This window comes from Gastrolobium bilobum, unplaced genomic scaffold, assembly GCF_033153095.1.
Source record: "Gastrolobium bilobum isolate Gb01-03AN ecotype WA unplaced genomic scaffold, APGP_CSIRO_Gbil_v1 utg14059, whole genome shotgun sequence".
NCBI classification, from domain to species: Eukaryota; Viridiplantae; Streptophyta; class Magnoliopsida; order Fabales; family Fabaceae; genus Gastrolobium; species Gastrolobium bilobum.
This window is the reverse complement of record NW_026897249.1, coordinates 102,075-126,732: the sequence shown is the minus strand read 5'-3', so window position 1 is coordinate 126,732 and position 24,658 is coordinate 102,075. Positions and strand designations below refer to the sequence as shown.

The following is a 24,658-nucleotide window of genomic DNA, read 5'->3' as shown; positions in this document are numbered from 1 at the left end:
TTTTGCCTGAATTTGTAGGAAAAAAAATTAATTTAATGTTTTTAATAAATTAATTATGCATTTATTACAGTTTTAAAAATAATTATACATTTAATGCACAATATAACACTCAATTTGGGCGTCATCAATAACGCCTAAATCGGACGTTACTCAAGAGACAATCACGCCTAATTTAGGCATCACTTTTGAAGGCCATAACTTTTGACTCGGGCATACAAATTAGGTAAAAAAAAATTTGATTCCATACAACGTTTCGAGATCTATGCACTGACATCTCATTTGATATATTTTATTTCTCACAAACATAATTTAAATTTGTAAGAATGATATTATAAGAGCGATTAAACCCAGAAGCCTCTGAGTTCTGAGTTTGTGATTTAATATAAAAAATAAATAAAATTTTGATTTATGATTTAAATTTTTTTTATAATACTTTTTTCTTAAAAATTTGATTTGTGATTTAATTAAAAATAAAAATAAAAATTATTATTAATAAGGAAAACAAACTAAAGATTTGATTTGTGATTTAAACTAAAAAAAAAAATTTGAAAAATCCGTAGAAATAAAGAAAATAATTAAATAAATATTCTAAATCTCTAAGGAAGAATGATATTATTTTTTAAATTAATGATTAATGTTATAAGCTTCTGGGTTATTATTCATGGTCTGAAATTAATGATGGCTTATGAATATTTTTCAAAAATAAAATTACCTAAATTAGGCGTGATTGCCTCTTTATTGAAACCCAATTTAGACGTGATTGGTGACGTGTCAGGTGTTGACATGTGTCACATTTTTAAACTCAGAAGCGTCTGAGTTCTGGGTTTGTGATTTAATATAAAAAATAAATCAAGATTTGATTTGTGATTTAAATTAAAAAAATAAATTATTTTATTTTTATTATAAAAAATTTGGTTTGTGATTTAAATTAAAAATAACAATTATTATTAATAAGGAAAACAAAATAAAGATTTGATTTATAATTTAAACTCAAAAATCAATTTGAAAAGTTTGTAATAATAAAGAAAATAATTAAATAAATATTCTAAATCTCTAAGGAAGAAGGATTTTATTTTTGAAAAATATTCATAAGCCATCATTAATTTTAGAATACGAATCAAATCACAAATCAAATCTTTATTTATTTTTTTAATTTAAATCACAAATCAAATTTTTATTTGAGTAAATACCATTTTTGGTCCCTAACAAAAAATACGGTTCCCACTTTAGTCCCTTACAAAAATAAATTAGTCAGTTAATCCCTAACAAATCAAAGTGGACCCATTTTAGTCAAAGTGGACCCATTTTAGTCCTTTTGAGGGACTAATATGGGTCTTTTTTGAATTTGTGAGGGACCATGATTTCAACTAAATGGGTCCACTTTGAATTTGTTAGGGACTAACTGACTAATTTTTTTTTGTAAAGGACTAAAGTAGGGACCGTGTTTTTTGTTAGGGACTAAAAATGATATTTATTCTATTTATTTATTTATTTTATATTAAATCACAAACTCATAACTCAGAGGCTTTTGGGTTTAACCGCTCTTATAATATCATTCTTGCAAATTTAAATTGTGTTTGTGAGAAGTAAAATATATCAAATGAGATGTCATTGCGTAGATCTCGAAAAGTTACGTGGAATCAAAAAAAGAATTACCTGATTTGTATACCTGAGTCAAAAGTTATGGCCTTCAGAAGTTTTATGATTAATTTTTTTTTTTTAGAAAATAAATATGACATGTGTCAACACCTGATGAGTGACGCCTAAATTAGGCGTGATTGCCTCTTGAGTGACGCCCAATTTAGGCGTTATTGGTGACGCCCAAATTGGGCATCATATTGTGCAATAAATGTGTAATTATTTTCAAAACTGTAATAAATACGTAATTAATTTATTAAAAAGCATTAAATTAATTTTTTTGGCTGAAGTTGTATGCTATCATTCTTTATTAGTACAAATTTTGCATTTTGATACCATTTACTCAAATAAAAATATTAAGCAAAAACCAATTTTACAGAGATTTTTTTTAAAATTATTTTTTACAAACACTTCAAAACTAAAATAAAAATAATATCTCTTTGCACACTTATTATTATTATTTTCTTTAAAAAGTTTGAGAAATAGACTAGCTAACACGTGGGTCTATAAGTAGCTGGTGTTGCTAGTTAAAAGTTAAACTCTATGCAATGGATATATAGTTGTGATTGTAAAATTATAAGTGTAACATTATTCTGTTAACTAATAGTTTCCAATAATCTTAGTTTTATAAAGATCATGATTACGAACATTCTTTTAATGGTTTGCGAATTTTGAGTCATCATTGAGCTCAAAAGAAGATATAATACACTTATTCGAAGCATATGCAGATGAAATGAGACTGAAAAATTCATGCACAAAAGCATTAATTCAAGAAGAAACATAAGCAAACTCGAGAAATGTTGACGCTTATAATGACCCTCACGTTTATTATGAATTTAATATTGAAGGATAATTATAAAAAAAAAGAAATAAAGTCACCTTTGGTGAAAAATGAGTTAAAATGACAGTTAAAGGGTAAAAATGCAGGTAAGCAAAGTTATCCAAAAAGTGAAAGTAAAATTAGAAATATGACTAGAAAAATATTCTAGTCCAGTGGGTAAAGTTTGGTAATAAATAAAGGTGTATAGATATATAAATTTGTACCGCTGATATAGTGAACTCACTTAAGTAACTTAAGTGAGTTACCATTCATTCATTTTCTTCCTTCCCGCGGACGTGCAGCAGAGAGGGAGAGAAGAGGAGGTTTTGAAATCAAATATTTCAAGGCTCATGACTTGAGCCAGAGACCTCCAAATTACTCTGTTCCAAAATTAAATTTGTGAAAATTTTTGAGAGGAATCTATTGGTACCAGTATTTCTGGGTGAGGTTCACTGTAGAGAGATCTTCTTCCTCAAAGATTTCAAATTTCACGAAAAAGATGGATTTGGATGGAGCATGAGGCTATGAGAGCTTAGAAACTCATCTCTCTTTTGTTCTAGAGTGCATTGTGGTAAGAAATTCCCTTCATTTTCATGTTTTTTATGAAGATTGAATTTAGGTTTTCATTTTAAAAATTTGGTTTGATTGAACATGTTAGAGCTTGATTCAGGTTTAGCTCATGTTGAGAAAAGTGTTTAGATGAGAATTTTAACAGTGAAAGTGTATTTGGAAAATTAAAGATACCATATTTTTGAATAGTGTCGTATACGTGAATAGTGACGTATACATGAATAGTACTGTAGAGATGAACAGTACCGTATATATGAATTAATGAATCTTGGATTAGAGGTGTGTGATAAGCTTGAATTTGATGGACTAAAGCATTGGAATCATGAAGTTGGCATGATTTCCTTTATGTGCCTCTTGGCCATTTTCAAAGGAAGTATGAACTATGAGTTACTGATTTACAAAGCGAGCATACTTTTATGCGTGGAATAATATTTTAAGGTGTATGGACCTTTGCTTTGGTGAAATAAAAAAGAAAATAAGGTAGCTCCTTTGTATGGCCTTAAAATGAGCTTTGACCATTTTCAAAGGAGGTATATGTTCGGAGATATTGTTTCGCAAAGTGAGAACACTTATATGCGTAAAATAATTTATATAGGTGGCTAAGCTTGGGTTTAGACACTAGACAAAGAGAAATCTTATAGCTCCTTTGTAATGGGCATTCTGCCTTAAATTGAGAAAAATAGGCTTTTAGGTGCTAAGAGAAGTAATGAGTGTTCTAAAGGCCTTTTGGGACTATCCTAAGACAAAGTGAATATGTGGAATCTTGTGGGGATTTGTTGAACAAAGAACCACCCACTCTTGACTCAATATGATTAAGTAAAAAGAAAATAAACAATAAAGTGTGTGTCTTGTATATTTACATGACATTATATCATATTATTGAGTTTTGTGTTAAATTCCTTCTCTAGGTGTACCTAGGGACTGTGAACGTTTGGACTATCAGGGAGCAAGATAAGTAACTTGTGTGACAAGTAAGCGAATTAGTAAAGCTTCAAGAGGTAGGCTCTGTGTTTAAGGGGTTCGCTCCTACTTTGTGTTCCGCCATAGTGTACGGATTGTGGTCATGTTGTATGATATGTATGGGATATGTGATATAGATGCATTCATATAGAGCTATATGATGATGTGATATGATATGTTTTGATGTGTTTACTTTGATATCTTTTGATGTGTTTACTTTGATATGTTTCGATATGAATTCTGTAATGATCTCTGGATATTGATTTGTTTATGCACTGATGTTCGCTTGGGGTCTTCCCTTAGGAACATGTGCACTGATTTCCGCTTGGGATCCTCCCTTGGGATTGATTGTGTACACTCTGTTATGTGATGATCTTTGGCCATTGATCCTATGTGCGCTGATGTCTGCTTGGGGTCATCCCTCAGGACTAACTGCGTACATATCTGATATGTTTTTGGTCTCGCTTGGGGTACTCCCCTGGAAACACGTACGTTGATTTTCACTTGGGGTCCTCCCTTGGGAATGACTATGTACGTCTCTGATATGATATGTTTTGTTCTGATGTGATGTGTTGATTTTTGTAAATGAAATTTGTTACGTGCGTTGATTTCCGCTTGGGATCATCCCTTGGGAATGACTGCGTACGTCTCTGATAAGATATGTGTATATGTTTTGTTTAGTTATAATATTTGATTATATGACATGTTTTATGTGATATGTATGATGATTTTGTAAATGATATTTGTTACGTGCGTTGATTTCCGCTTGGGGCAATCCCATGGGAATGACTGCGTATGTCTTTGATAAGATATGTATATATGCTTTGTTCAGTTATGATAATTTCTTATATGATGTTTTGTATATTATGTATCTGACTGTCATGCAGGAAGTGAGCTCAGGGTAGAGAGAGTTTTCCATAAACCTGGAGTTTACTAGAGATTCGTCTCTAACCCCGTTTGGGGATATGTTTTCAGGAACACATTTAATTGAAGAGCCCTCACAGGACAAGGACATTACCCGTGGCTAGAGGTACTAGTATGAGGATATGGAGTTCTGGGTGGCCGGAGGCTACTATTTATTATAGATGTTATTTTTGGAGAATTTGTATTGCTGTATAGTGTTCTATTCATTTTGGGATCATGATATTTGATCCATTATACAATATATGGTACGTATATGTTTTGTACATGTGTTCATATTTGATGCATGTACATTTGTGTATTTAGATATGTGCATGTGCTGAAATATGCATGTTGTTAGACATAGTGGCACGGAGTCAAGTTATGCATGCGCCCATGGATGGATATATAATCCTATATGGATATCTGGTATTTCTGAAATCATATATGGTATAAATGGTTATCAAGAAACCTTGAGAGTGAGATTTGCAAATCCCCAGTTGTCCAATTTACAAAGGTTACTTTGCCTGATTTTCGTCTCCGTCAAATGAAAAGTAAATTAAAAGAAGTATGTAGTATATATATCATGTGAAACGAAATGAAGAATAAGGGAAAAAGTTAGCTCGTATTTTCGTAAGTTAGTCTTCCACTATTTCTGTTTATATTATATATATATTAATTGAACCGGCTGGAGACGAGGATGTTACAGTGATACAGAATTAGAAGTTGGAATCGAAAATCTTAATAAGCTATAGTCATCTTGTAAGAAGAGATAATCGTGCTCAATGATGTAAGTCAAAGTTTCCAAGAAGCTCCTTAAAAGCACAAGACATTACTCTAAGCAGATGGGGTAGCTTGAGGCGTTAAATTCGGACAAGAACCATCGTGTTATAATGTAATAACTGAAACATCGATAATTGGGATATGATCTCTTTTTTGAGAAATATTTTTTATGTTCTAGGACCACTCAATAATTCGATGCTCTCTCATAATATTAATTTTTTATTTCCTTTTTATTCCTGTTAGTTTTTTTCTTTTTCACTTTTACCCTTGCATTTACACTAAGAGACTACCTAAAAAATAATGGTCCCGGACCATAATAAATAATCTCCTTTTTTGTACATAATTTCCAACTGTTAGCCCAAGGTTTTCCAAGGACCCCTCTTTTATATAAAATGAAGATTAAGACATATTTTTTTAAAAAAAAAATTAATGGTTTGCTAAGTTTGAGTTATTATTGAGTTGAACGCAAGATAAAGCATTTGGTCCAACTTCCAAATTTATGTTGTTCATCTTTCCTTTTTCTCTTCTTTCCTATTCTTTCTTTCTTTCTTTTATTTCTTTTTTTTTTTAATTTAATTTTAATCCACTGACTTGTACTATCAGTGAACCATATGATGCCACCTATTGAAAAATTAGTTAAAAACTTTCACAAGAAGTGAAAAAGCTTGACTACAACAATGATGTGGTATCTTATTTTTTCTTCATAGTATAAATAGTTTTACAGTGAAGAGTGGATCAAATTTAATCTCTTCTTATTTACTTCAACTTCTCCCCATTTGCAGCATCCTCAACTCATTCTCTCTATAGGATTCTATGATACGTTATACTTGTACATACCAATGGATCTTTTGCAATGGAGAATTGCCTCATATATTGAGCTTTCAGAATCACATGACTTGCGCCAATCATCTGCAGAAAAAGCTACACTCATTTGTGGGGATGTTTCTGAATAGTATCTCCTATTTTCTACTGCTTCAGTTCTTGCAGCAAGAGTTTCAGTATTTGAGCCTGATTTGTGACCCCTCAATCTTCTACATAGTGGCCTTAAGAAATTAAGATACTTCTGATATATTCTCCTTGATAATGTTCTGCACCTTTTTAAGGAAGGGCATCTAGAATGACCTGTAGGAACCACACTTTTTGGTGCATGTGAAGATGAAGCCATGCTTGTATTGGAGCCTGAGGCCTCACATATTTCCATCTTCAAAGATTCAACAAAAAGAGGCATGAGGTAACCATTGGAAAAGAGCTCATCTGCATGAACAAGAGGGGACTGCAAAATTGGAAAGTCAAATCTGGAATCCTGTGAATTCTTATAGAATCTTTTAGAGGGCGGCATTCTTGGGTCCATCTCAATGAAGGAAGCTTCATCAGATGTATCAGGAGAAGTTCTCAGAGAGCTATCTAGGCTTTCTAGTGATGGCTTCAGGTTTACTAACCAACTATAAGAAAAGCTTTCAATAGAAAGAGGCTGGGAAGTTTCCATGGTTGCTACTCTGAAGGTATAGAAGAACTACTGGAAAGAATTGACAAATTTGACAGTGCAAGGGAAAGGAATACAACTTACAAGGTGGGTTATAGCAAGCAGAAGGCACTCCTCTTATGCAGCATATCTTTTGACTTATATATATATATATATATATATATATATACACACACACACACCCCTTAATATATCATCTCTCTCCAAGAATTGGTCATGTGGCTGTCTGGCAAGAGACACTGAATTTTAATAATTGGAAATGAGAAAAGAAGAAAAAGATATAGGAATGTGAGCACCCCACAAGACCCATAATGTCCTGTTTCATCTGTAGTTAACTTCATCTTTCCATTTTAATCATTTGTTGCTTTAAAATTTTTATAAAGGGGTTGGTTTGTTTCTGGACTTAGTCTAAATAACAAATCACATTCAAGAAATATTATTCAGATGTGGTACATTAGGAATCCAGAAAAATTAAGCAGGACCAGCCTTTAATGATTTAGAATGTTGCCTTTAAGCTTTTGTTCAGTAAAGTTGCCAAGGGGAATCGTTGCTAGTTACACATGCCGAATAGGAAAAGGTATACTTAGTTCAAATCCTCTGTTGTTCTGTCAAAAACTAGTGTTCCAAAACAATATGGGCAATGTTCTTTGCTATACTTTAAGTGTGCTTTGTTTTGTTATTGTCTTATTGTTACTGTGTAATATTAGTATTTGGATGGATATGGCCCCTTTGGAGTAAGAGTGACCATTTTGTCACACCTGACAAAAAAATTTACCAGACTGTCACGCGGCATATTTCGCTATATTGTCGAAATATGTTTGCAAGTAATTCGCTACACAGTGTAGCAAAATATGTCATGTCAGGATGCACAGTTAGCAAAAAATGACACATGTCAAGCAGGCAGAATTCAAGCATAATTCGCTACACAGTGTAGCAAATTTCTGCCTGCATGACACGTGTCATTTTTGCTGACTATGCATCCTGACATGGCATATTTCGCTACACTGTGTAGCGAATTACTTGTAAACATATTTCGCTACACAGTGTAGCGAAATATGCCGCATGGCATTTAGACAAAATTTACTGTTGGCGTGACAATTTGATAAAAAAATTTAGCAAACGTGACAAAATGGTCACTGTTTCCACTTTGGAAATGTGACTTCATCAGTGTGATGATAAAATTCCAACTGCTACAAGCCTGCAACATCAGGCAGAACCTAAATTATAAAATATTATTGTATTATATTTATTATCTGCATGTAACCTAAATGACATCGATATGCATATTTTATGGGATCATTATTATATGCATGAGATGCTCTTGAGACGACATTATTGTTTCATGAAGAGAAAAAGCAGTGTGCCATAGTACTTTTCATGCAATGGTTTTCAACTATTTTTTTTCATTTTGGTTTTCAACCCTACTTTTATTTCATAAAGATTGTGTCAAGAAAAAGAGAGGACTATATATTATTGTGGAATTGAGAGTTTAAATGGATAACAAAGAAAACTTTTAAGAAATAGTGATATCAGTTGAAAAAGGAAATTGAAAAATAAAAAAATACATAAACTCCTGGTAAAATATTTCAATTTAATTAACTACTTATTTAGTTAATAATCTCCATAGCGTAGTTAATGAGTAAATAACGGCAAAAAAATTAAAATATTATTATTTTAATAAATAATTACGAATATATAGCTGTTTTGAAATTATTTATGAATTTATTGCATTATTAGACGTGACTATTCACGCCCAAATTAGGCGTGACTCCCAAGGCATTCACGCCTAAATTAGGCGTGACTCGTCTGGTGTTGACACGTGGCACAAAAAATTAATAGTTTAACTGTAAAACTTTATAAGGTCATAACTTTTGACTTGGGTATCCGTATGAGGTAATTCTTTTTTTGATTTCACATAACTTTTCGAGATCTACGCAATGACATCTCATTTGATATATTTTATCTCTCACAAACACAATTCAAATTTGCAACAATGATACTATAAAGATGGTATCAAAGTGGATTAACTCATCTATAAATAAGATGGCACCAAATTTTCTATTAAATACAAAACGCAATCAGCTCCTGTTAAATACAAAACGCAATCAACTCCTATAACATTAAATTCAAAATTCAAATAACCTCTAGCAAATTTATTTGAATTGGCGACAATCTGTAACCAACTCATAAAATTACAACGCAATCAGTTCCTATTAAATACAAAACACAATCAACTCCGATTAAATACAAAATGCAATCAACTTATTGGAGGTTATTTGAATTTTGAATTTAATGTTATAGTACCATTATTGGGCGTGAATGAGTGCAATATATTTGTAATTAGGTTCAAAACGGCAACTTATTCGTAATTAATTATTAAAATATATACAAATTTATATAATATTCTACCAAGTGTTTAGAATATTTATTTAATTATTTTCTTTATTAATACAGATTTTTCAAATTGATTTTTGAGTTTAAATCACAAATTAAATCTTCATTTTGTTTTTCTTATTAATAATAATTTTTTTAATTTTTTTGGTAATACACTATATAATACAATTATTGTAAATTTTAATTATGTTTGTGAGAGATAAAATATATCAAATGAGATGTCATTACGTAGATCTCGAAAAGTATGTGGAATCAAAAAAAGAATTACCTCATTCGGATATCCGAGTCAAAAGTTATGGCTTTCCAAAGTTTTACGGTTCGTAAGTTGACTTTTTTTGCCACGTGTCAACACCAGATGATTCACGCTTAAATTAAGCGTGAATGCCTTGGGAGTCACGCCTAATTTGGGGGTGAATAGTCACGCCTAATTTAAACATGAATGAGTGCAATAGATTCGTAGATAATTTCAGAACAGCTATGTATTCGTAATTATTTATTAAAATAATAATATTTTATTTTTTTTCCCAGTAAATAACTGCAAACTAAACCACTTCAGTCATTAATTATTTTAAATTAAAACCTTTTCTATGACAACTTTTTTTAAAGAATCTCAAATAAAATGCACCAATAAATGAATTAAGAAACCTATTCCCCAAGTGCTATATTGCACTCACAATGCAAGAACAAATGTAAAAAAAGGTGATGGGCAAGTTCTCTTCTTAAAGGCAGGCACAAATTGATAAACTACTTCATAACTTTACCAACTGGCATGCGGAGCATTGATGTTGTCCTTGAATTAAGTTCAACATAAATATGAAATCTTAAAAGAACAAATATTATGAGGTTCTCATAGTAAGGAAATTCCAGGCTTTTTCATCCACTAGCAGCCTGAGCGGTGCCGGATAGGTTTAAATTTTAAAGAAAGCTACGTTTCTTTTCATCCCAAAATGAACAAATTAGTTTTGATAGGCAATATTCTGAAATTCTAACATTGCAGACAAGGGTCACTGCGGTTGTCGGATAAAGTAAACATCAACAAATGTTCCCAGGACAAAAGCCACCAAGCAACGGTTGCAAGTGACTTGAAAGCAATTGGTCCCCTTTTTTATGTCCCCATTTAAGACAAAACTAATTGCTAGTAAATACAACATTCATTAATGCAGTTTAATTTTGAAAAGAATGTTGCACCATTCATGCAAGTAAGAAGGACCCAAAGTATAACAGAAGCGTTTTTTATGAAAATCGACAGAATTTTTGTCTACAAGAATATAATTGCTGATGAATTTCACAATGGAGAATCATGACAACAGCTCAGCAGCAGGTAAAATGTGGCTATAGGCATTTTAGCAAACCACGTGAACTCATTCTATAACTATTTGTCATTACGTCCAATTCTGGGGCAAGGTTGAAGGATGTTAAGAGTGCGGAGGCGATCAATACATTATTGGGTTCTTTACTGCTAAAATAAAGCAAATTCTGTATTTTCATTTTTCAGTTAACCTTCATATGGATCCTCTTATGTCTAGTCATTCATTAATTGACAAATCAACAGTCATAAATCTAAAACATAATCATTTTAATCGCTGACCATTAATATATAAAATAATAGTTGAGATTTATGTTAAAATAAAATATGAGAGATTCGATTTCTCTCGCAGAATACCACTTCTTTATCTAACATTTATTAGACCTGGCAAGAGCTGATATCATTTCAATCAAAAACTTCAAAACAATGAATCAATCTATCTTTTTCACTTATATGATCCACAGTCCATTTCAAATCGATGTGAGACATTACAACTACTCACATTTGAATTTCCAATATTTTCCTCTCAAGTGGGAGGCCTAAACATAATACTTCCCCTCGAGGGCAAGCCTAACCCCTCCCCCCCTCTCCCTCAAGGGCAAACTTCTACAGAAACCTCTTTAAGATTAGAGTTACACTAACCTCTGTGAAAGTCTCTTCAATTATATCACCATTTTCAAATACTCGGTCAGCCAAACCATTAGCCTTGATCCATATTAAGTGGTACTCAGGAGCCCAAAACCTTTGCAATTCCAACCAAAAATAAGCTTAATGGCATTCCACAATAATCAAAACCTTAAGGCAATAAGTTTAAAGGTCCTTTCAATTTATATGTTCCTTATTTGGTCCATTTCTAACTAATGTGAGACTTCACCACTACTCACACTTTAATTTCCAATACCCCCACTTTTTTATATCAAAATTTGGTCAAGGCAAAAGTGCAACTCAATTTGGGTGACAATGAGTAAAGACAACGCGAGAAGTAAGAAAAGAGTCAAAAACAAAATTATTTCATGAGATCCAGAAATACAAAAGCATTCCACAAACTATGTAACAACATTGATGGCAAGAGGTTCCTAGACCGTACAAAGACAGCACCCATTACCATGCCAAGAAATACAAGTGGCAGCATCCTCTGAATGTTAAAATGTGCCAAGGCAAAAGCTACAGAGCTAACTAATATAGCACTCCAGACAGGCATGTACTTGGTTAAAGATGGGAGAAGGAAACCACGGAAGACAATCTCCTCCCATATTGGGGCACAAACTGAGACAACCACTGCATAGAGGGCCATTGCCACAGGGTCTCGTGCTACAATTGATTGCTCTACACTTGAGATGGTAACTGGTGTATATTGAAGAATGGGCAATAGGTTCACTTGTGACAGCTGATTGATAAGGGGGAACATGAGGCAGCCTAAACTGACATCAAACTGCCACTTCCCTTTGAGTTCAAATTTGAACCAGTCAGACGAAAGTGGTTGAAACTTTGCAAGACAACGATGAAGTATTGCTATCCCAACGACACCTTCAGCAACATCAGTCAAGAGGCTGTATAAAGCTTGTCCTCTGTATGTAAGAGACTCCTTTCTAAACCCTGCTGTGTAAGCTAAAAATGGAACTATCCAAGATCCTATTAACCAAAATGAAGCAATCCAGAGAAGCATAACCTGCAGAACCCAACTTAGTTTGCTCTTCGAGATGTTATGATACTAAGAAGAGACCAATCAAGTAGACTATATAGTTTCTAAATATTTGTTAATTAAATCCATTTACAAGTTCTTAATAGAAGTGAATTATAACAACCATACTATCAAATCAATAAAAAATTATAACAATTATCCAGCTTTGAGAAATTAGATAAAAGGAGATTGTTCCTGACACCAAAATTTAAAAGCAAGTTTGATACAGAGGACGATATTTTGTAGAATAGGAAAGGAAAAAAGAGAACAGAGACTGTAATGAATTAGAATAAAATAATCATTCCTATTCTAGTGAATGGTAACATATTCATTTCATAGCCTATTCTATATTTGGTACATGGAATAGGATCACAATTGTAATCAAATGACGTCAATAACCATTATAAAACCAACTATCATAATTATCAAGGATATATATTTCTATGTGCTTATTTTATGTTTGTTCAACTACTTTCCTTAACAATTTGTCCTGTCCAAATTAAGATGATAAAGTAGGAAAAGATAAAAAGTTTGATGCTAATTTTGAAAGACCAATTTATCAACTTTGCAGCAACTTTTTTAATATTGAGACTGGTAAAATCAATATAAAATTATTTTGTAACCATAGATCATCATTTTTATCTAAAATGAAGGGATAACTCTTATCATTTTGAGGTTAAAGTAAACGAGCAATAAAATATCACATTTTTGTCGGCCAGAAATCCCCATTCATCCTAAAAGAAACAGTAATGGGCATTCTTAGTTATGTGGAATCAGAGCATGCATGGAATGGCCCATTGCAAGACTTTTTATATACTAAACACAGAAGTAGAAGGTAAAGAGGCAGGAATGGAATCCTCAATCTAAAGTACCAAACATACTCCAAGCTTATATTGATAATGGTATCTAAATCATAAGAAAGAATATGCATTACCTGAGCAATGGTCTTGGCTGTCCAAGGAACTGTCCAGGGTTCCACACCATGAACGGCAGTTATGACCTGGAATGTTTTAAAACAATACTTTTAATGTTCTTGACACTCCCTAAAGATATTTGCATTATTTAACTAACATAGTTCCAGACGAATATTGAAGATTTAAAAGTAGATTGATGTTAGATAGTAAGAATCTCTTTTTAAGAGTAATTCAAATCAATTGGAAGAACCAGAATGACACAGGCTGATACGTATTAGCAAAAAAGAGTGAGGGTAATGGATTATAAATGGCAAACCCCGGTAACTCCCCAAATTGTGAAAGTAAGAGTGAGGGTCAATTGTATGCAGCATTACCAATTGACCCATTTAAATGAGTGAGGGTAATGGATTATATATTAGTAATGCTTTGTGTACAATTGTGTATGCCAATCTAATGGTTGAAAATACATCTTGTAGAACACATCGTTAACTACCAAAGAGAGAAACCCATTTAAATGCTCTCTCTCTTCTAAAAATATCAATTAATTCTCTCTCATATATAATCTTTCTTGTCTCCTCAACTCCTATACGACAATGTACACAAAGTGTAAAGTCTTTCTTTCTTTATTTTTTATTTTTTCTAACATGGAGTGTAAAGTTGAAATCAAAAGAACGAATATAGTTTGCTTCATACTTGTTACCATATCTATTATCTTTAGAGTTGAAAACTTACTTTAGTCATGGCTTTAAAACTAAAAAGAGCACCTACATCCTGAGAAACACAACAAACTTTTCCTTTGGGTAGTCAAGTGCTAATATGGAAATGGGAGTGAACACAAAGGAACTCCAGGTTCTTCAGATTGTCCTATGGCATTAAAACAGAATGGCATGTCAAATTTGTCAAGAAGATTCAAGGACGTGCAGGTTGGTAATTCAGTGGACACGACAAATGGGGAAGGCTTAAGAAGATGATGAACTATTTTCAGCTAATTGAAACATATTTCTTTCCATGATTACTTCCTTTCAACCTTTATTGTTATAGAAAGCTAAGCATTTTTTTTATTGGAACTTTAAATTTAAGAGTAATTGGGTAACGGATCTTACTCAGTCAATTGGAATAGCATATCCAGCCCCTTTTGTGGGAGAAAATAGTTAAAATGTCAAATAGCTTAAGGATATTCTTTCAAAGTTTTCATCTGCTACATATTTGATGAGAATTTATGAATGGATCAGATTGATTCATTCTTAGATTGTGTTATTGATCAACACTTGGTCAATGCTTATAATAATTTCGGCATAACAGGGCAATGTTTTGCTACAACAAGCACATGATGGAAAAAAATATAGGAAAACAACTTAATCATTTTTCATTGTTGACTTAAAATGGGATGAGATAACCTTAACGTAAAGCTAGAGAAGGTAAATAAAAAACGTGTTGAAGGATTAAAAAACAAAAAGGTACTCTTAAAAAAAAATATATAATTATTTATGAGTAATATGAGAGAAATGGTTTTAAATTACAGTCCCCAATTGCAGTTGCAGCCTGCAATATTGCGGTTTTGGCGGTCTCTGCAACTGCAATCAGGACCTTCGATTAAGGAAATGGATTCTCTCATGTGTTAAATAACATGGTCATGTCATGTGAGAAGATCTTAACCATCAATGTACAAATCAACAGTGATAATTTTGTAGCTCCATATTCCAATATTTTTTCCCTCTCATCCTTTATCACCATTAATTCACCCTTACATGGTTAGGATCCTTCCACATAACATAGTCATGGTAAATTACACATGAGAGAATCCACTCCCTTCGGATTAGGCTTTTACAGTTTACACTTACAGGAAGGGCGGGCAATGGGTTCGTTGGGCTATGCACTTTAAAACAGGATGAACACAGTCCAGGCATGAGCAAGATATAGAGAATTTAATAAATCAGAACTTACTAAGAGCCACAACTTCAAATCTTCAAAGCAAAAGATAGAAACTACGGTATAGCAAATGAATAATATCATTGTATACACTAGATATTATCTCCAATAGACTTGAATAAACAAATGAAATGAATACCGTATAGAGTGATGCAAGCCAATCTTTTTTCAAGTCTTTGGACTGGTCACCTTTGAGATTCACCAAATCTTCTGACAATTTATCTTCGTTGAACTCAGAACCATTAGTTTCTGATGAAATACTTTCATGCCCAGAACACAAAAAACTCCATTTCTAGAGTGGAGAAATGATTCAGGTCAGAATAATAACAACAATAATAAAGAAAACTAAGTAAACCCTGCAAACCCACTTCATACACCAACTACCCATTTCACAATCCAATTAAGTAATTAGATTAAATTTTAAACTAACTAAATTCAACAAACTTGAGCAAATGGGGCAGGCAAGAGCTTACGTTTGGACGAAAGGTGAATGATTGAAATGAAATGCGAGAAGAGATTGGATTGAAAAGGGAAACCCTAGAGTTGTGGCGAAGAGAGAGAGAAGGAAAGGCAAGGGAAGAAATGTTGGAGAACATAGCTGCAACACCAACACCAACACAAACACGGGATTAGATTAGGTGGAATCCGGAGATTGATGAACAGAGTTCCATTCATTACGCAAAACACACACACACACACAGCCCCAATCACAATGACCACACCATCTTATGTTATCTTCCACCAATGAAACCAAAACAAAGCAGACACAGTCAGTCCACGCAAGTGGGGTTATAGCTGCTGCTAATGTTATCATATTTATTAATGCCTAAACCGTCAATTAACCATACCTTAATAATAATAATAATAATAAGGAAAAAGTTCAAAAATTCAACTCATGATATTGCTTTGAATCATTTATATATTATTTTTGAGAAATATTATTATTCTTTTATATGAGATAACTTCTCTCATTTTCTCTCACTTCAATTTTTACACCTCATCTTTGTCTTCTTCTTTTTTTCTTTTTTCTTGTAATGGTGGGACCTCACCCACTTTTTCTCTACGACTAAAATAATTATCTTAGAAGATTAATAAAATCCTTATTTTTTTTCTAATTACTTAACCGGTGATTTTTTTAACCCTCTCCTTAACATTATTAAAAAAAATTAAATATACCTACTTTATCTTTTTTTAAGAAGAAGTAAAGTAAGAAAAAATAAAATCAAACATGGTAAAAATCACAATAGTGGCAAAAAAAACTAAAATAAAAAAAATAATCTAAATGAAAAATATATATACTGAATACAAAAAAATAGAAGAAAAATTAACATAAAAAATAAATAAATAAAATTACAGTTATGAATTTTTAATATATTTGATTTGATTTTTTTTATTTTCTTCATCTATTTATTAGGTCTCTTTTATATTTCTCTCTTTTTATTTATTTTTTGTGAAAATCTTTAATAGATGAAGTTGCAGAAGGCTAAAAAAAATCAGAAATAGATCAAAAATAAAAAGACCAAACATAACTAAATAAAAAATAAATAAAATAGATGAAGGACAAAAAAAAGAAAAGAAAAAACAAAATATATAGTAAACTCATAATTGTGATTTCTTTTTCATTTCATTTTTATCTTAATTTTTTCTTTTCTTTTTCGTCTTCAATTTTCTTTTCTTTTGGACTGATTTTTTTTTAAAATTTTAGTATTTTCTGTCACTCTTGTAATTTTTAATATACTTGACCTTATTTTTTCGTCTATTTTTTTTTGTCTTTATTCAATTTTTTTATTTAGACAAAATTGATTTTTTATTTTATTTTTCTTTTAGCCTTTTATTAAGTGTTTTAAGTTTTCATAACATCTAGTCTTATTTTTCTTTTTTCATCACTTTATTTTCTTTTTCTAAGAAGGATAAAATAGATATACTTAATTAAGTTCCTAACAATGTTAAGCAGGTACATGAAAAAAACCATAGAGTATAAATGATTTAAAGCAATACCATATGGAAGTTTTTTGAACTTTTTCCATAATAATAATTTTTTAATAATTTATTTTGCTTCCACCATATAATATATGGAAAATATATTTCTTATGTCACTACAGATGAGAAATTTTGCAGCAACGCACATGCAGATTCTGATTTTTTTTTTTAAATGTCAGGATCCGCATGTAAATACACTTGCTGTAAAATTTCTCACTTTCTGTCGTTGCAAAAGTGAGAAACCCATAATATATAACGGTAAATTATACTCATCATTATCTATTAAAAAAAAATTATACTCTTCATTCTCCTCTTTTAAGATATGTTTAAATTATATTGTTTTTTATTTTTAAAAAATTATACTCTTTTACATAATATATATATATATATATATATATATATATATATATATATATATATATATACAATTAGCTTATTTCGATGTAAATAAATCTTTTGATTGTGATGAGAAATTATGAATGGTCTTTGGGAACATTTTTCCCCTACCTTATAAGGTACAACTCTCTGGTACAATTACTTTTAAACATCACCAACCAATTTTAAGATTTTCCAAGTTGATAAGCTCTACAATTTTATTTTATTTTATTTTTCGGTACATATAAGCTCTACACTTAATTTGGTAGTTAATGTTAATAAGGTTTAAGACTTGACCGTAAGTTAATAAGGTTTAAGACTAACTGAAAAAGTGAAAATGTCTTAAAGTCACTCACATTGAAATGAAATAAATGTATCAAAAAATAAATAAATAAAATATATATATATATATATATATTATTTTGATGGATACCTTCCACTTGGTTGAGATATTTCCCTACTTCGCAAAAGCGTTCGTCTATCATTGGCATTTCTGATTACATTGACAGAGCGCAGGATATGTTTCAACGGTCTTTGTGGAAAGTGAAAATGACTATCATGAATTTGCTTATTTCGCCATTAAATTCCCATAAAAGTTCTTTCCTCCGGATTTTATACATATTGTATAACCGTTACAAACTTTGGCTAGCAACTGAATATTGTAGAACTCTAGAGGATAACAATGACATGCATCCACCGACATTGACCACCTTCACCCTTTATAATTTAACATCCAAAATATCCCTGTTAATTTCAGGTTTAGTGTGTGTTGGAAGGCTAGAACCAAGGAAAAACGTCACCCTTCACCCTTCATTGCTACATCTTACATTAGTATGAAGCTTTTACTTTTGTTGATTTCAAATCTCCTTTCACTATCATGACGATAGAGCATAGAGCATATTACACTTGTGGCCTATATTGTGAAAAAAAAAAAAAAAAAACATATTTAACAAAGACAACGCGTCATATCCCTAGCCTAGGTAGTTTGATACGGTCATTAGAGCAGTAATTAATAAGTACTAGTTTGAATCACAATCTGTAGACCGGAGTCTCCCTTGGTCTGCAATATCTTTTGACTGTCCCTGAAGTATTATTGATTTGGATGGTTAACCCCTGCATAACATGGCATGCCGTGAAGGCGTGAAGAGCTTCAAATGTCAAGGTGTAAGCCAACTCCACATACAATTGGAGTTGACAAAACGGGCCAAACTGATCTAACCCGCATTCAACTCGAAAAAAGCGAACAAAGTTAGAGTTGGCTCAAAAAAAAACGAATCAGAAAACTCAATCTAACCCGACCCGAGTCGGATTAGGGTTGACTCGCGGGTTGGTTCAAAAATATTGGCTTAAAAAAATAATTCGCGAGTTGGCTCAAAAATTGGCTCGCGGGTTGGCTCAAAAATCTTGGCTTGAAAAAATAGCTCGCGGGTTGGCTCGAAAATTGCTCGCGGATTGGCTCATTTTCAGCCTATTTAAATAATCATGTAGTTTTAATGCACCAGCTATGTGGCTTCCATTAGCTTAAATAAAGGGTTACAAAATGAAAAATAAAAGCAAAATATTTGAATTTTGAATTTTCTTTACAATAAATTTGCATCAGCATCAAGAAACAATCAAAATCACTTGCTATCGAGTGAGTAAGATATTTGAATCAAACAGAGCCAACACAACCTAACAATATAAAAATGGCAGGGATGTGAGAAGATTAGTGACTTAGGTTTAGAGAAGAAAGAAAGATGATGACAGCATGTGTGAGTTTTTGTTTTCATTTTTGTATATCATATTTTGTATTTTTTAAAAATAAAAAAAATCCCAACCCACGAGTTGGTTTATTTTTTCACAAGCTAGCTCGGGTCGGATTGACTCCAGTTAACAACTTATTTTTACCAACCCAACTAAATTTATTTTTGACGAATTATAAGCCAATCCGACGAAGTTAAAACTGATAATTGAAGTTTAGCGGGTTACAATGAGACCTACTTGATGATGTCTATTTCTTACTTTCTCTATCACATCCTCCATTGCTCCACTAGTCTTCAGTCTTCACTATAAAATTGAAATGACATCAATTAAATATGAAGTCATGTTTACGCAAATAATAATAATAACGTCGTAAAGAATGAGACTGAACAGCAGAACAAGCATTCCCAAAGAAAATTAAAAATTAGTAAATCATAACCCCTCCTTCAACTTTATTCGATTTGCAGCTTACTCCCTATGATTTTGATTTTTGCGATCTACCCCCATCACCTATGTTCCGCCATTATTACAATTAGAATAATATGTAAATATTCTTTTTGCTCTTGCAAATTTTACTATCTCCGTTTTAGTTTCTATCAAATAAAAATGTTCATGATTTTTAAGAAATTTAAAATAGACCCATTTAGTTGAAATCGTGGTTCCTCACAAATTCAAAAAAGATCCATATTCATCCCTAAAATAGGTTCATTTTGAATTTTTTAGGATCACGATGTGTCTTTTTATTTGCTAGGGACTAAAGCGAGGATCGTAAAATTTACTGAAGACAAAAAAAGAATATTTACTCTAGAATATTTATTACATTTACGAAGGACAAATAATATCATATGAAAATGCATTATTTCTTAAACCCACCCAAATGAAATTAATTTAGCATCAAGCATTGATTCGCAGACTAAAAAAAATAAAATGTAGTGAGCAAGCGGGAGGGAGGGGATTGGGAAGAGAATTTTAATTTGCTGTTTTTTTCTTTTCTTTTCTTTTTTTAAAGGAGGAATAGACGCCCAAACAATCACCTAAGATAGTGCGACACAATTTTAGCCTCCGTACAAACTAATCAACGTTAAAGTCAAGTCCAGAGAATCTGAGCTCCAACGTTGACCGTGTTTTCTTGTTGTTGTTGCTGTTCCAGTCAGTGACTACACAAAAATGGCTTCAGGTATTTTTCAGGTTGGAGGTTCTCATTCCCCAAAGTTGCAACCGCATACATTTACCCGCCAAAAGCTTCTGCCTCTCTCTCCGTCACTGAAATTGAAAACCCGACCCTTTCAATTTGATCTATCCAACCGATCTTCTTCTTCTTGTTCGTTGGTTGCGTCGGCAATCTTACCTAACTTTAACTTGAATGTCCCTCTCATTTCTCCCCACGACACATGGGGCAACTGGACCGCTCTCTTCGCCGCCGCTGCTTTTGGAATCTGGTACTTGTTCCTCTTCCTCTCCTTTTCACTTTTTCCTTTCAATTTTTATTTTTTGTTTAGTTGACAGAATTAATAGCATTAGGTTTTGTTTTATGGGATTGGATGTATTATTATTGCAAGGTCAGAAAGGACCAAGATTGGAAGCACGCTGAGTGGTTCTCTTGTGAGCATTTTGGTGGGACTTGCAGCAAGTAATTTGGGGATTCTTTCCGTTGAAGCTGGCGCCTACGATGTTGTTATGCGCTTTCTGCTCCCTCTCGCTGTTCCCTTGCTCCTCTTCAGGGCTGACTTGCGCCGCGTCATCAAATCCACTGGCACACTTCTCTTGGCTTTCTTGTTGGGTTCATGTAACACTTCTTTTGCCTTTCAACTCTTGTAATTTGTAATGTCAACTTAATAGTCCCATGATGACTGAATTTGGATTTTGAGAGAACGAAATTCGGAACCTGCATTCTCAAGAAAATGACCTGGCCATTAACTTTACATTACAATTCTTCAATAGGCTTATAAGTTTTCAGTTCACTAATCACTCCTGTAAGATTTGAACTTTACCCTAAGAATTTGAAGTTCTAAATAGTTCCAAAGACACACGTAAGGTCCAACATCAAGTAAAGTTCTTTATGATGAGGAAAACAAAACATAACCTCAAGTGTTGCCTTTGTCTAGTAAATAAAAATATTATCAATAAGGAACAAAATATTATGTAAACTGAATTAGAACTCAACTTCTGGGCATCAATAATACAATGTAACTAACTGTATTGTTTATGAAAGGATCATTAAATTTTATCAAATATAGATATGCTCTTTAAGTTGCTATTTTTCTTGATTCTGTTATATCTCATATCAAAGCAGCTTCATATGCAGGTTACATATACTATTTTCAAAAGTATACAGTCAGAGTTTTATTATTCATTTTCTCCGTTTTTTCAGATTATAGTGACCTCTTTTTTCCCCACCTGCATTATCATGACAGTTGCAACTACAGTTGGAACAGTAGTAGCATATCTACTTTTTCCAATGCGATCACTTGGTCAGGATAGTTGGAAGATAGCAGCTGCTCTCATGGGAAGACATATTGGTGGAGGTAACTCTCATTTTACTTCTTACGGCTCATTATTAATATTGCTGGAAATATTTGTATCTTCAAGTCAGACACGAGATAATTTTTTGTCCCTTTTTGTGCAGCTGTCAACTATGTTGCCATATCTGATGCCCTTGGTGTTTCTCCATCAACGTTAACTGCCGGCTTAGCTGCTGATAATGTTATTTGTGCAGTGTATTTTTCAACATTGTTTGCATTGGGGTCTACAGTGCCTCGAGAGGCCTCAACATCAGTAAACGGTACCTATACTTCTATTTTGATTATAATATGAATATTTAGCGTACATATTATTATATGTGACTTGAAATATTAACTATTATGAAGTATTTATTGCCTTGTAATGCTAATTGCTACTAGATATGGCAGTAAGAATTCAATGATGAGCATCTATGTTTCACAGATTACACCTGACTGTGAATTATATTTTATTTTTTGTCAGGTGATGGAATGACTACCACATCTGAGTCTGGTAGCAAACTTCCAATGCTACCTATGGCTACTTCTCTTGCTGTGGCCTTTGCCATCTGCAAGGTTGCCACCTTTCTTACAGGGTATTTTGGAATCCAAGGGGGCACCCTGCCTATGGTAACAGCAATTGCCGTAATTTTGGCAACTGTATTTCCCAAACCATTTGCTTCTCTTGCACCCTCTGGTGAGGCTATGGCCCTTATTCTCATGCAGGTTGGTTGGTGTTCAACATAGGCAGGCTTTTTCACTTACTATTAAAACTGTAAGAGAAAATAAGTTATTGTGTATGCACCAAAGATAAGAAAGATACGAACAAAAAAATTGCATGAAATGTTCTTTTTTCTTTTAAAAAATTAGAGAAGGGTGTGAATGTGTGATTATAGTGGGGAAGTGAATAGAAAAAATAAAGGATATTAACAATGAGAATAATGGAGGTGCTAGGGGAGAAAATTAGGCAGTTATTAAAAAATATTGAAGTATTTTATTTAACATTTTGAATTACAATAAAAACCTTGTAAATCTAAGTAAGGATATTTATGGATTATTTGAGACAAATTATTTAGATTGAAAACGACGTCTAGTTTTGGACACAGTATTGTTTCCCTCTTCATTTTGTTTTTAAAAATCTTAACCATTGCCCCATGGTCAAGTAACAAACCAGATACGTATCCGATAAATACATAAAATGACAAGTTTATGGTTTTTGCCTCTTGTGAGGAATAGGTATTCTTTGCGGTGATAGGTGCAAGTGGGAGCATATGGAGTGTCATCAACACAGCACCTAGTATTTTTCTATTTGCTTTTGTTCAGATAGCAGTCCATCTTGCTATAATCCTTGGACTGGGAAGACTTTTTCGCTTTGACTTGAAGCTGTTGCTTATTGCATCAAATGCTAATGTTGGAGGCCCAACAACGGCATGTGGAATGGCAACTTCAAAAGGGTGGAGCTCTCTCATTGTGCCTGGCATTCTTGCTGGTATATTTGGAATTTCAATCGCAACTTTTCTCGGCATTGGATTTGGTCTGACAGTCTTAAAACACATGTGAAATTCCCATGTTCTTTATATGCAAACAATCCATGTAATCGAAGATCTTCTCCCTTTTCTTGTTTTAGACTAGTTTGTTGTAGTGAAAACTACACAACATGCTGGAATAATCTGAGACGGACATATTTTCTACAATTAGTGATTTTATAGAATTGTTCATTGAAGGCTATGATGCAGGCTTTAGAGATGATATCGAAATATATTGTTGATTCATACCGAGAAGCTATTCCAAATTGATGCCTACTTTTCGAAGAATTAATTAACCATAGTTTGGGCATCGATATGCCTCTTATTCTAATGAACGATATAGAAGGAGCTTCATCCCCTGTCTTTTTGAGAATCTTGGAGATGAGAGTCAGACATCCATTTTTCGAAACAGTGTTGAGTAGGCTAAACCAACTTTCGTGGAGATTTAGAACCAGCTACGAAGCCTCAAATTCTGACTATGGGTTAGCCGCAAATCCAAATGCAGTGTTTAGGAAGCTAAACCAATTTTGTTCGGGATTTTGGATCACGTAAACAAATTTCACAAATACAACCAGTTATAGGCCTAACAATACTCTCGATAAGATAAAATTCAAAAATTAGATTCTTAAGCAGTATGGCTTGACGGGTAGCTTCATAACAACCAACATTTATTTTATAAAATAATTGTTAAAACTGAAAGTTTAATTTGAAAAATGAGTTTAAATTTCTGTTGTAAAGTCTGAAGATCTCTTAGGATTTTTAGGATATTTTTGAGGTGTTTGTTTATTAACAAATAGGTTAGTAGTTTGTTACTATCTTGTATATTTGTTTCCTAGAAATTAGGAATTTGTTTTCATTCTTGTGTATAAATATACCTCACACGAGGAACAGAAATATGAGAGAAATGTACCAGACTACCACTATTAAAGTTTTGACATGGTATCAGTAATGTGGTTCTGATCCTAGGGCCTATATCCAATATTGCTTTACTTCAAACTCTTCCCACCCGTATTCTTTTCTTTTTTCTGACCCACCTACCTACTCTTTCACCTCATCTCTGTATTCTCCTCTGACACACCCACCTGCTCTTTCAATCCCATCCCATCTCTTTATTTCATTTTTTTTAAAAAAATAAAAAAAATACCAAACCCGTAATCCATT

At 32.6% G+C, this 24,658-nt stretch overlaps 2 protein-coding genes across 3 annotated transcripts; one reads left to right on the top strand and one right to left on the bottom strand.

Moving 5' to 3' along the window:
• Positions 1–11,837: 11,837 nt before the first annotated feature.
• Positions 11,838–16,114, bottom strand: LOC133305210 (uncharacterized). Its single transcript, XM_061505348.1, has 4 exons — positions 15,852–16,114; positions 15,518–15,670; positions 13,470–13,535; positions 11,838–12,523 (listed from the first exon to the last, which is right to left on the bottom strand). Exons 1-4 carry the CDS (start codon positions 15,972–15,974, stop codon positions 11,861–11,863), a joined length of 1,005 nt encoding a protein of 334 aa, XP_061361332.1. The 5' UTR covers positions 15,975–16,114; the 3' UTR covers positions 11,838–11,860.
• A 4,514-nt stretch (positions 16,115–20,628) lies between these two features.
• LOC133305206 (uncharacterized) lies at positions 20,629–23,645 on the top strand. 2 transcript variants are annotated; one of them, XM_061505343.1, is made up of 6 exons: positions 20,629–20,912; positions 21,033–21,259; positions 21,888–21,998; positions 22,100–22,255; positions 22,456–22,697; positions 23,208–23,645. In XM_061505343.1, the coding sequence occupies exons 1-6, from the start codon at positions 20,641–20,643 to the stop codon at positions 23,529–23,531; spliced, it is 1,332 nt and encodes a 443-aa protein (XP_061361327.1). In that variant the 5' UTR covers positions 20,629–20,640; the 3' UTR covers positions 23,532–23,645. The 2 variants fall into 2 exon arrangements, with proteins under 2 accessions (XP_061361327.1, XP_061361328.1); XM_061505344.1 differs by having other exon boundaries at positions 20,708–20,912; positions 21,038–21,259.
• Positions 23,646–24,658: the final 1,013 nt, after the last annotated feature.

What these genes read in the sequence shown, in the direction of transcription:
- LOC133305210 (XM_061505348.1), bottom strand. Translation starts at nt 15,974, where the DNA reads ATGTTCTCCAACATTTCTTCCCTTGCCTTTCCTTCTCTCTCTCTTCGC. An exon ending in CATTCACCTTTCGTCCAAAC is followed by an intron (nt 15,671 to 15,851) that starts GTAAGCTCTTGC and finishes TCTCCACTCTAG; the next exon opens with AAATGGAGTTTTTTGTGTTC. An exon ending in CAGCCAAGACCATTGCTCAG is followed by an intron (nt 12,524 to 13,469) that starts GTAATGCATATT and finishes TGGGTTCTGCAG; the next exon opens with GTTATGCTTCTCTGGATTGC.
- LOC133305206 (XM_061505343.1), top strand. Translation starts at nt 20,641, where the DNA reads ATGGCTTCAGGTATTTTTCAGGTTGGAGGTTCTCATTCCCCAAAGTTG. An exon ending in GGCTTTCTTGTTGGGTTCAT is followed by an intron (nt 21,260 to 21,887) that starts GTAACACTTCTT and finishes TTATCATGACAG; the next exon opens with TTGCAACTACAGTTGGAACA. An exon ending in TGGCCCTTATTCTCATGCAG is followed by an intron (nt 22,698 to 23,207) that starts GTTGGTTGGTGT and finishes TGTGAGGAATAG; the next exon opens with GTATTCTTTGCGGTGATAGG.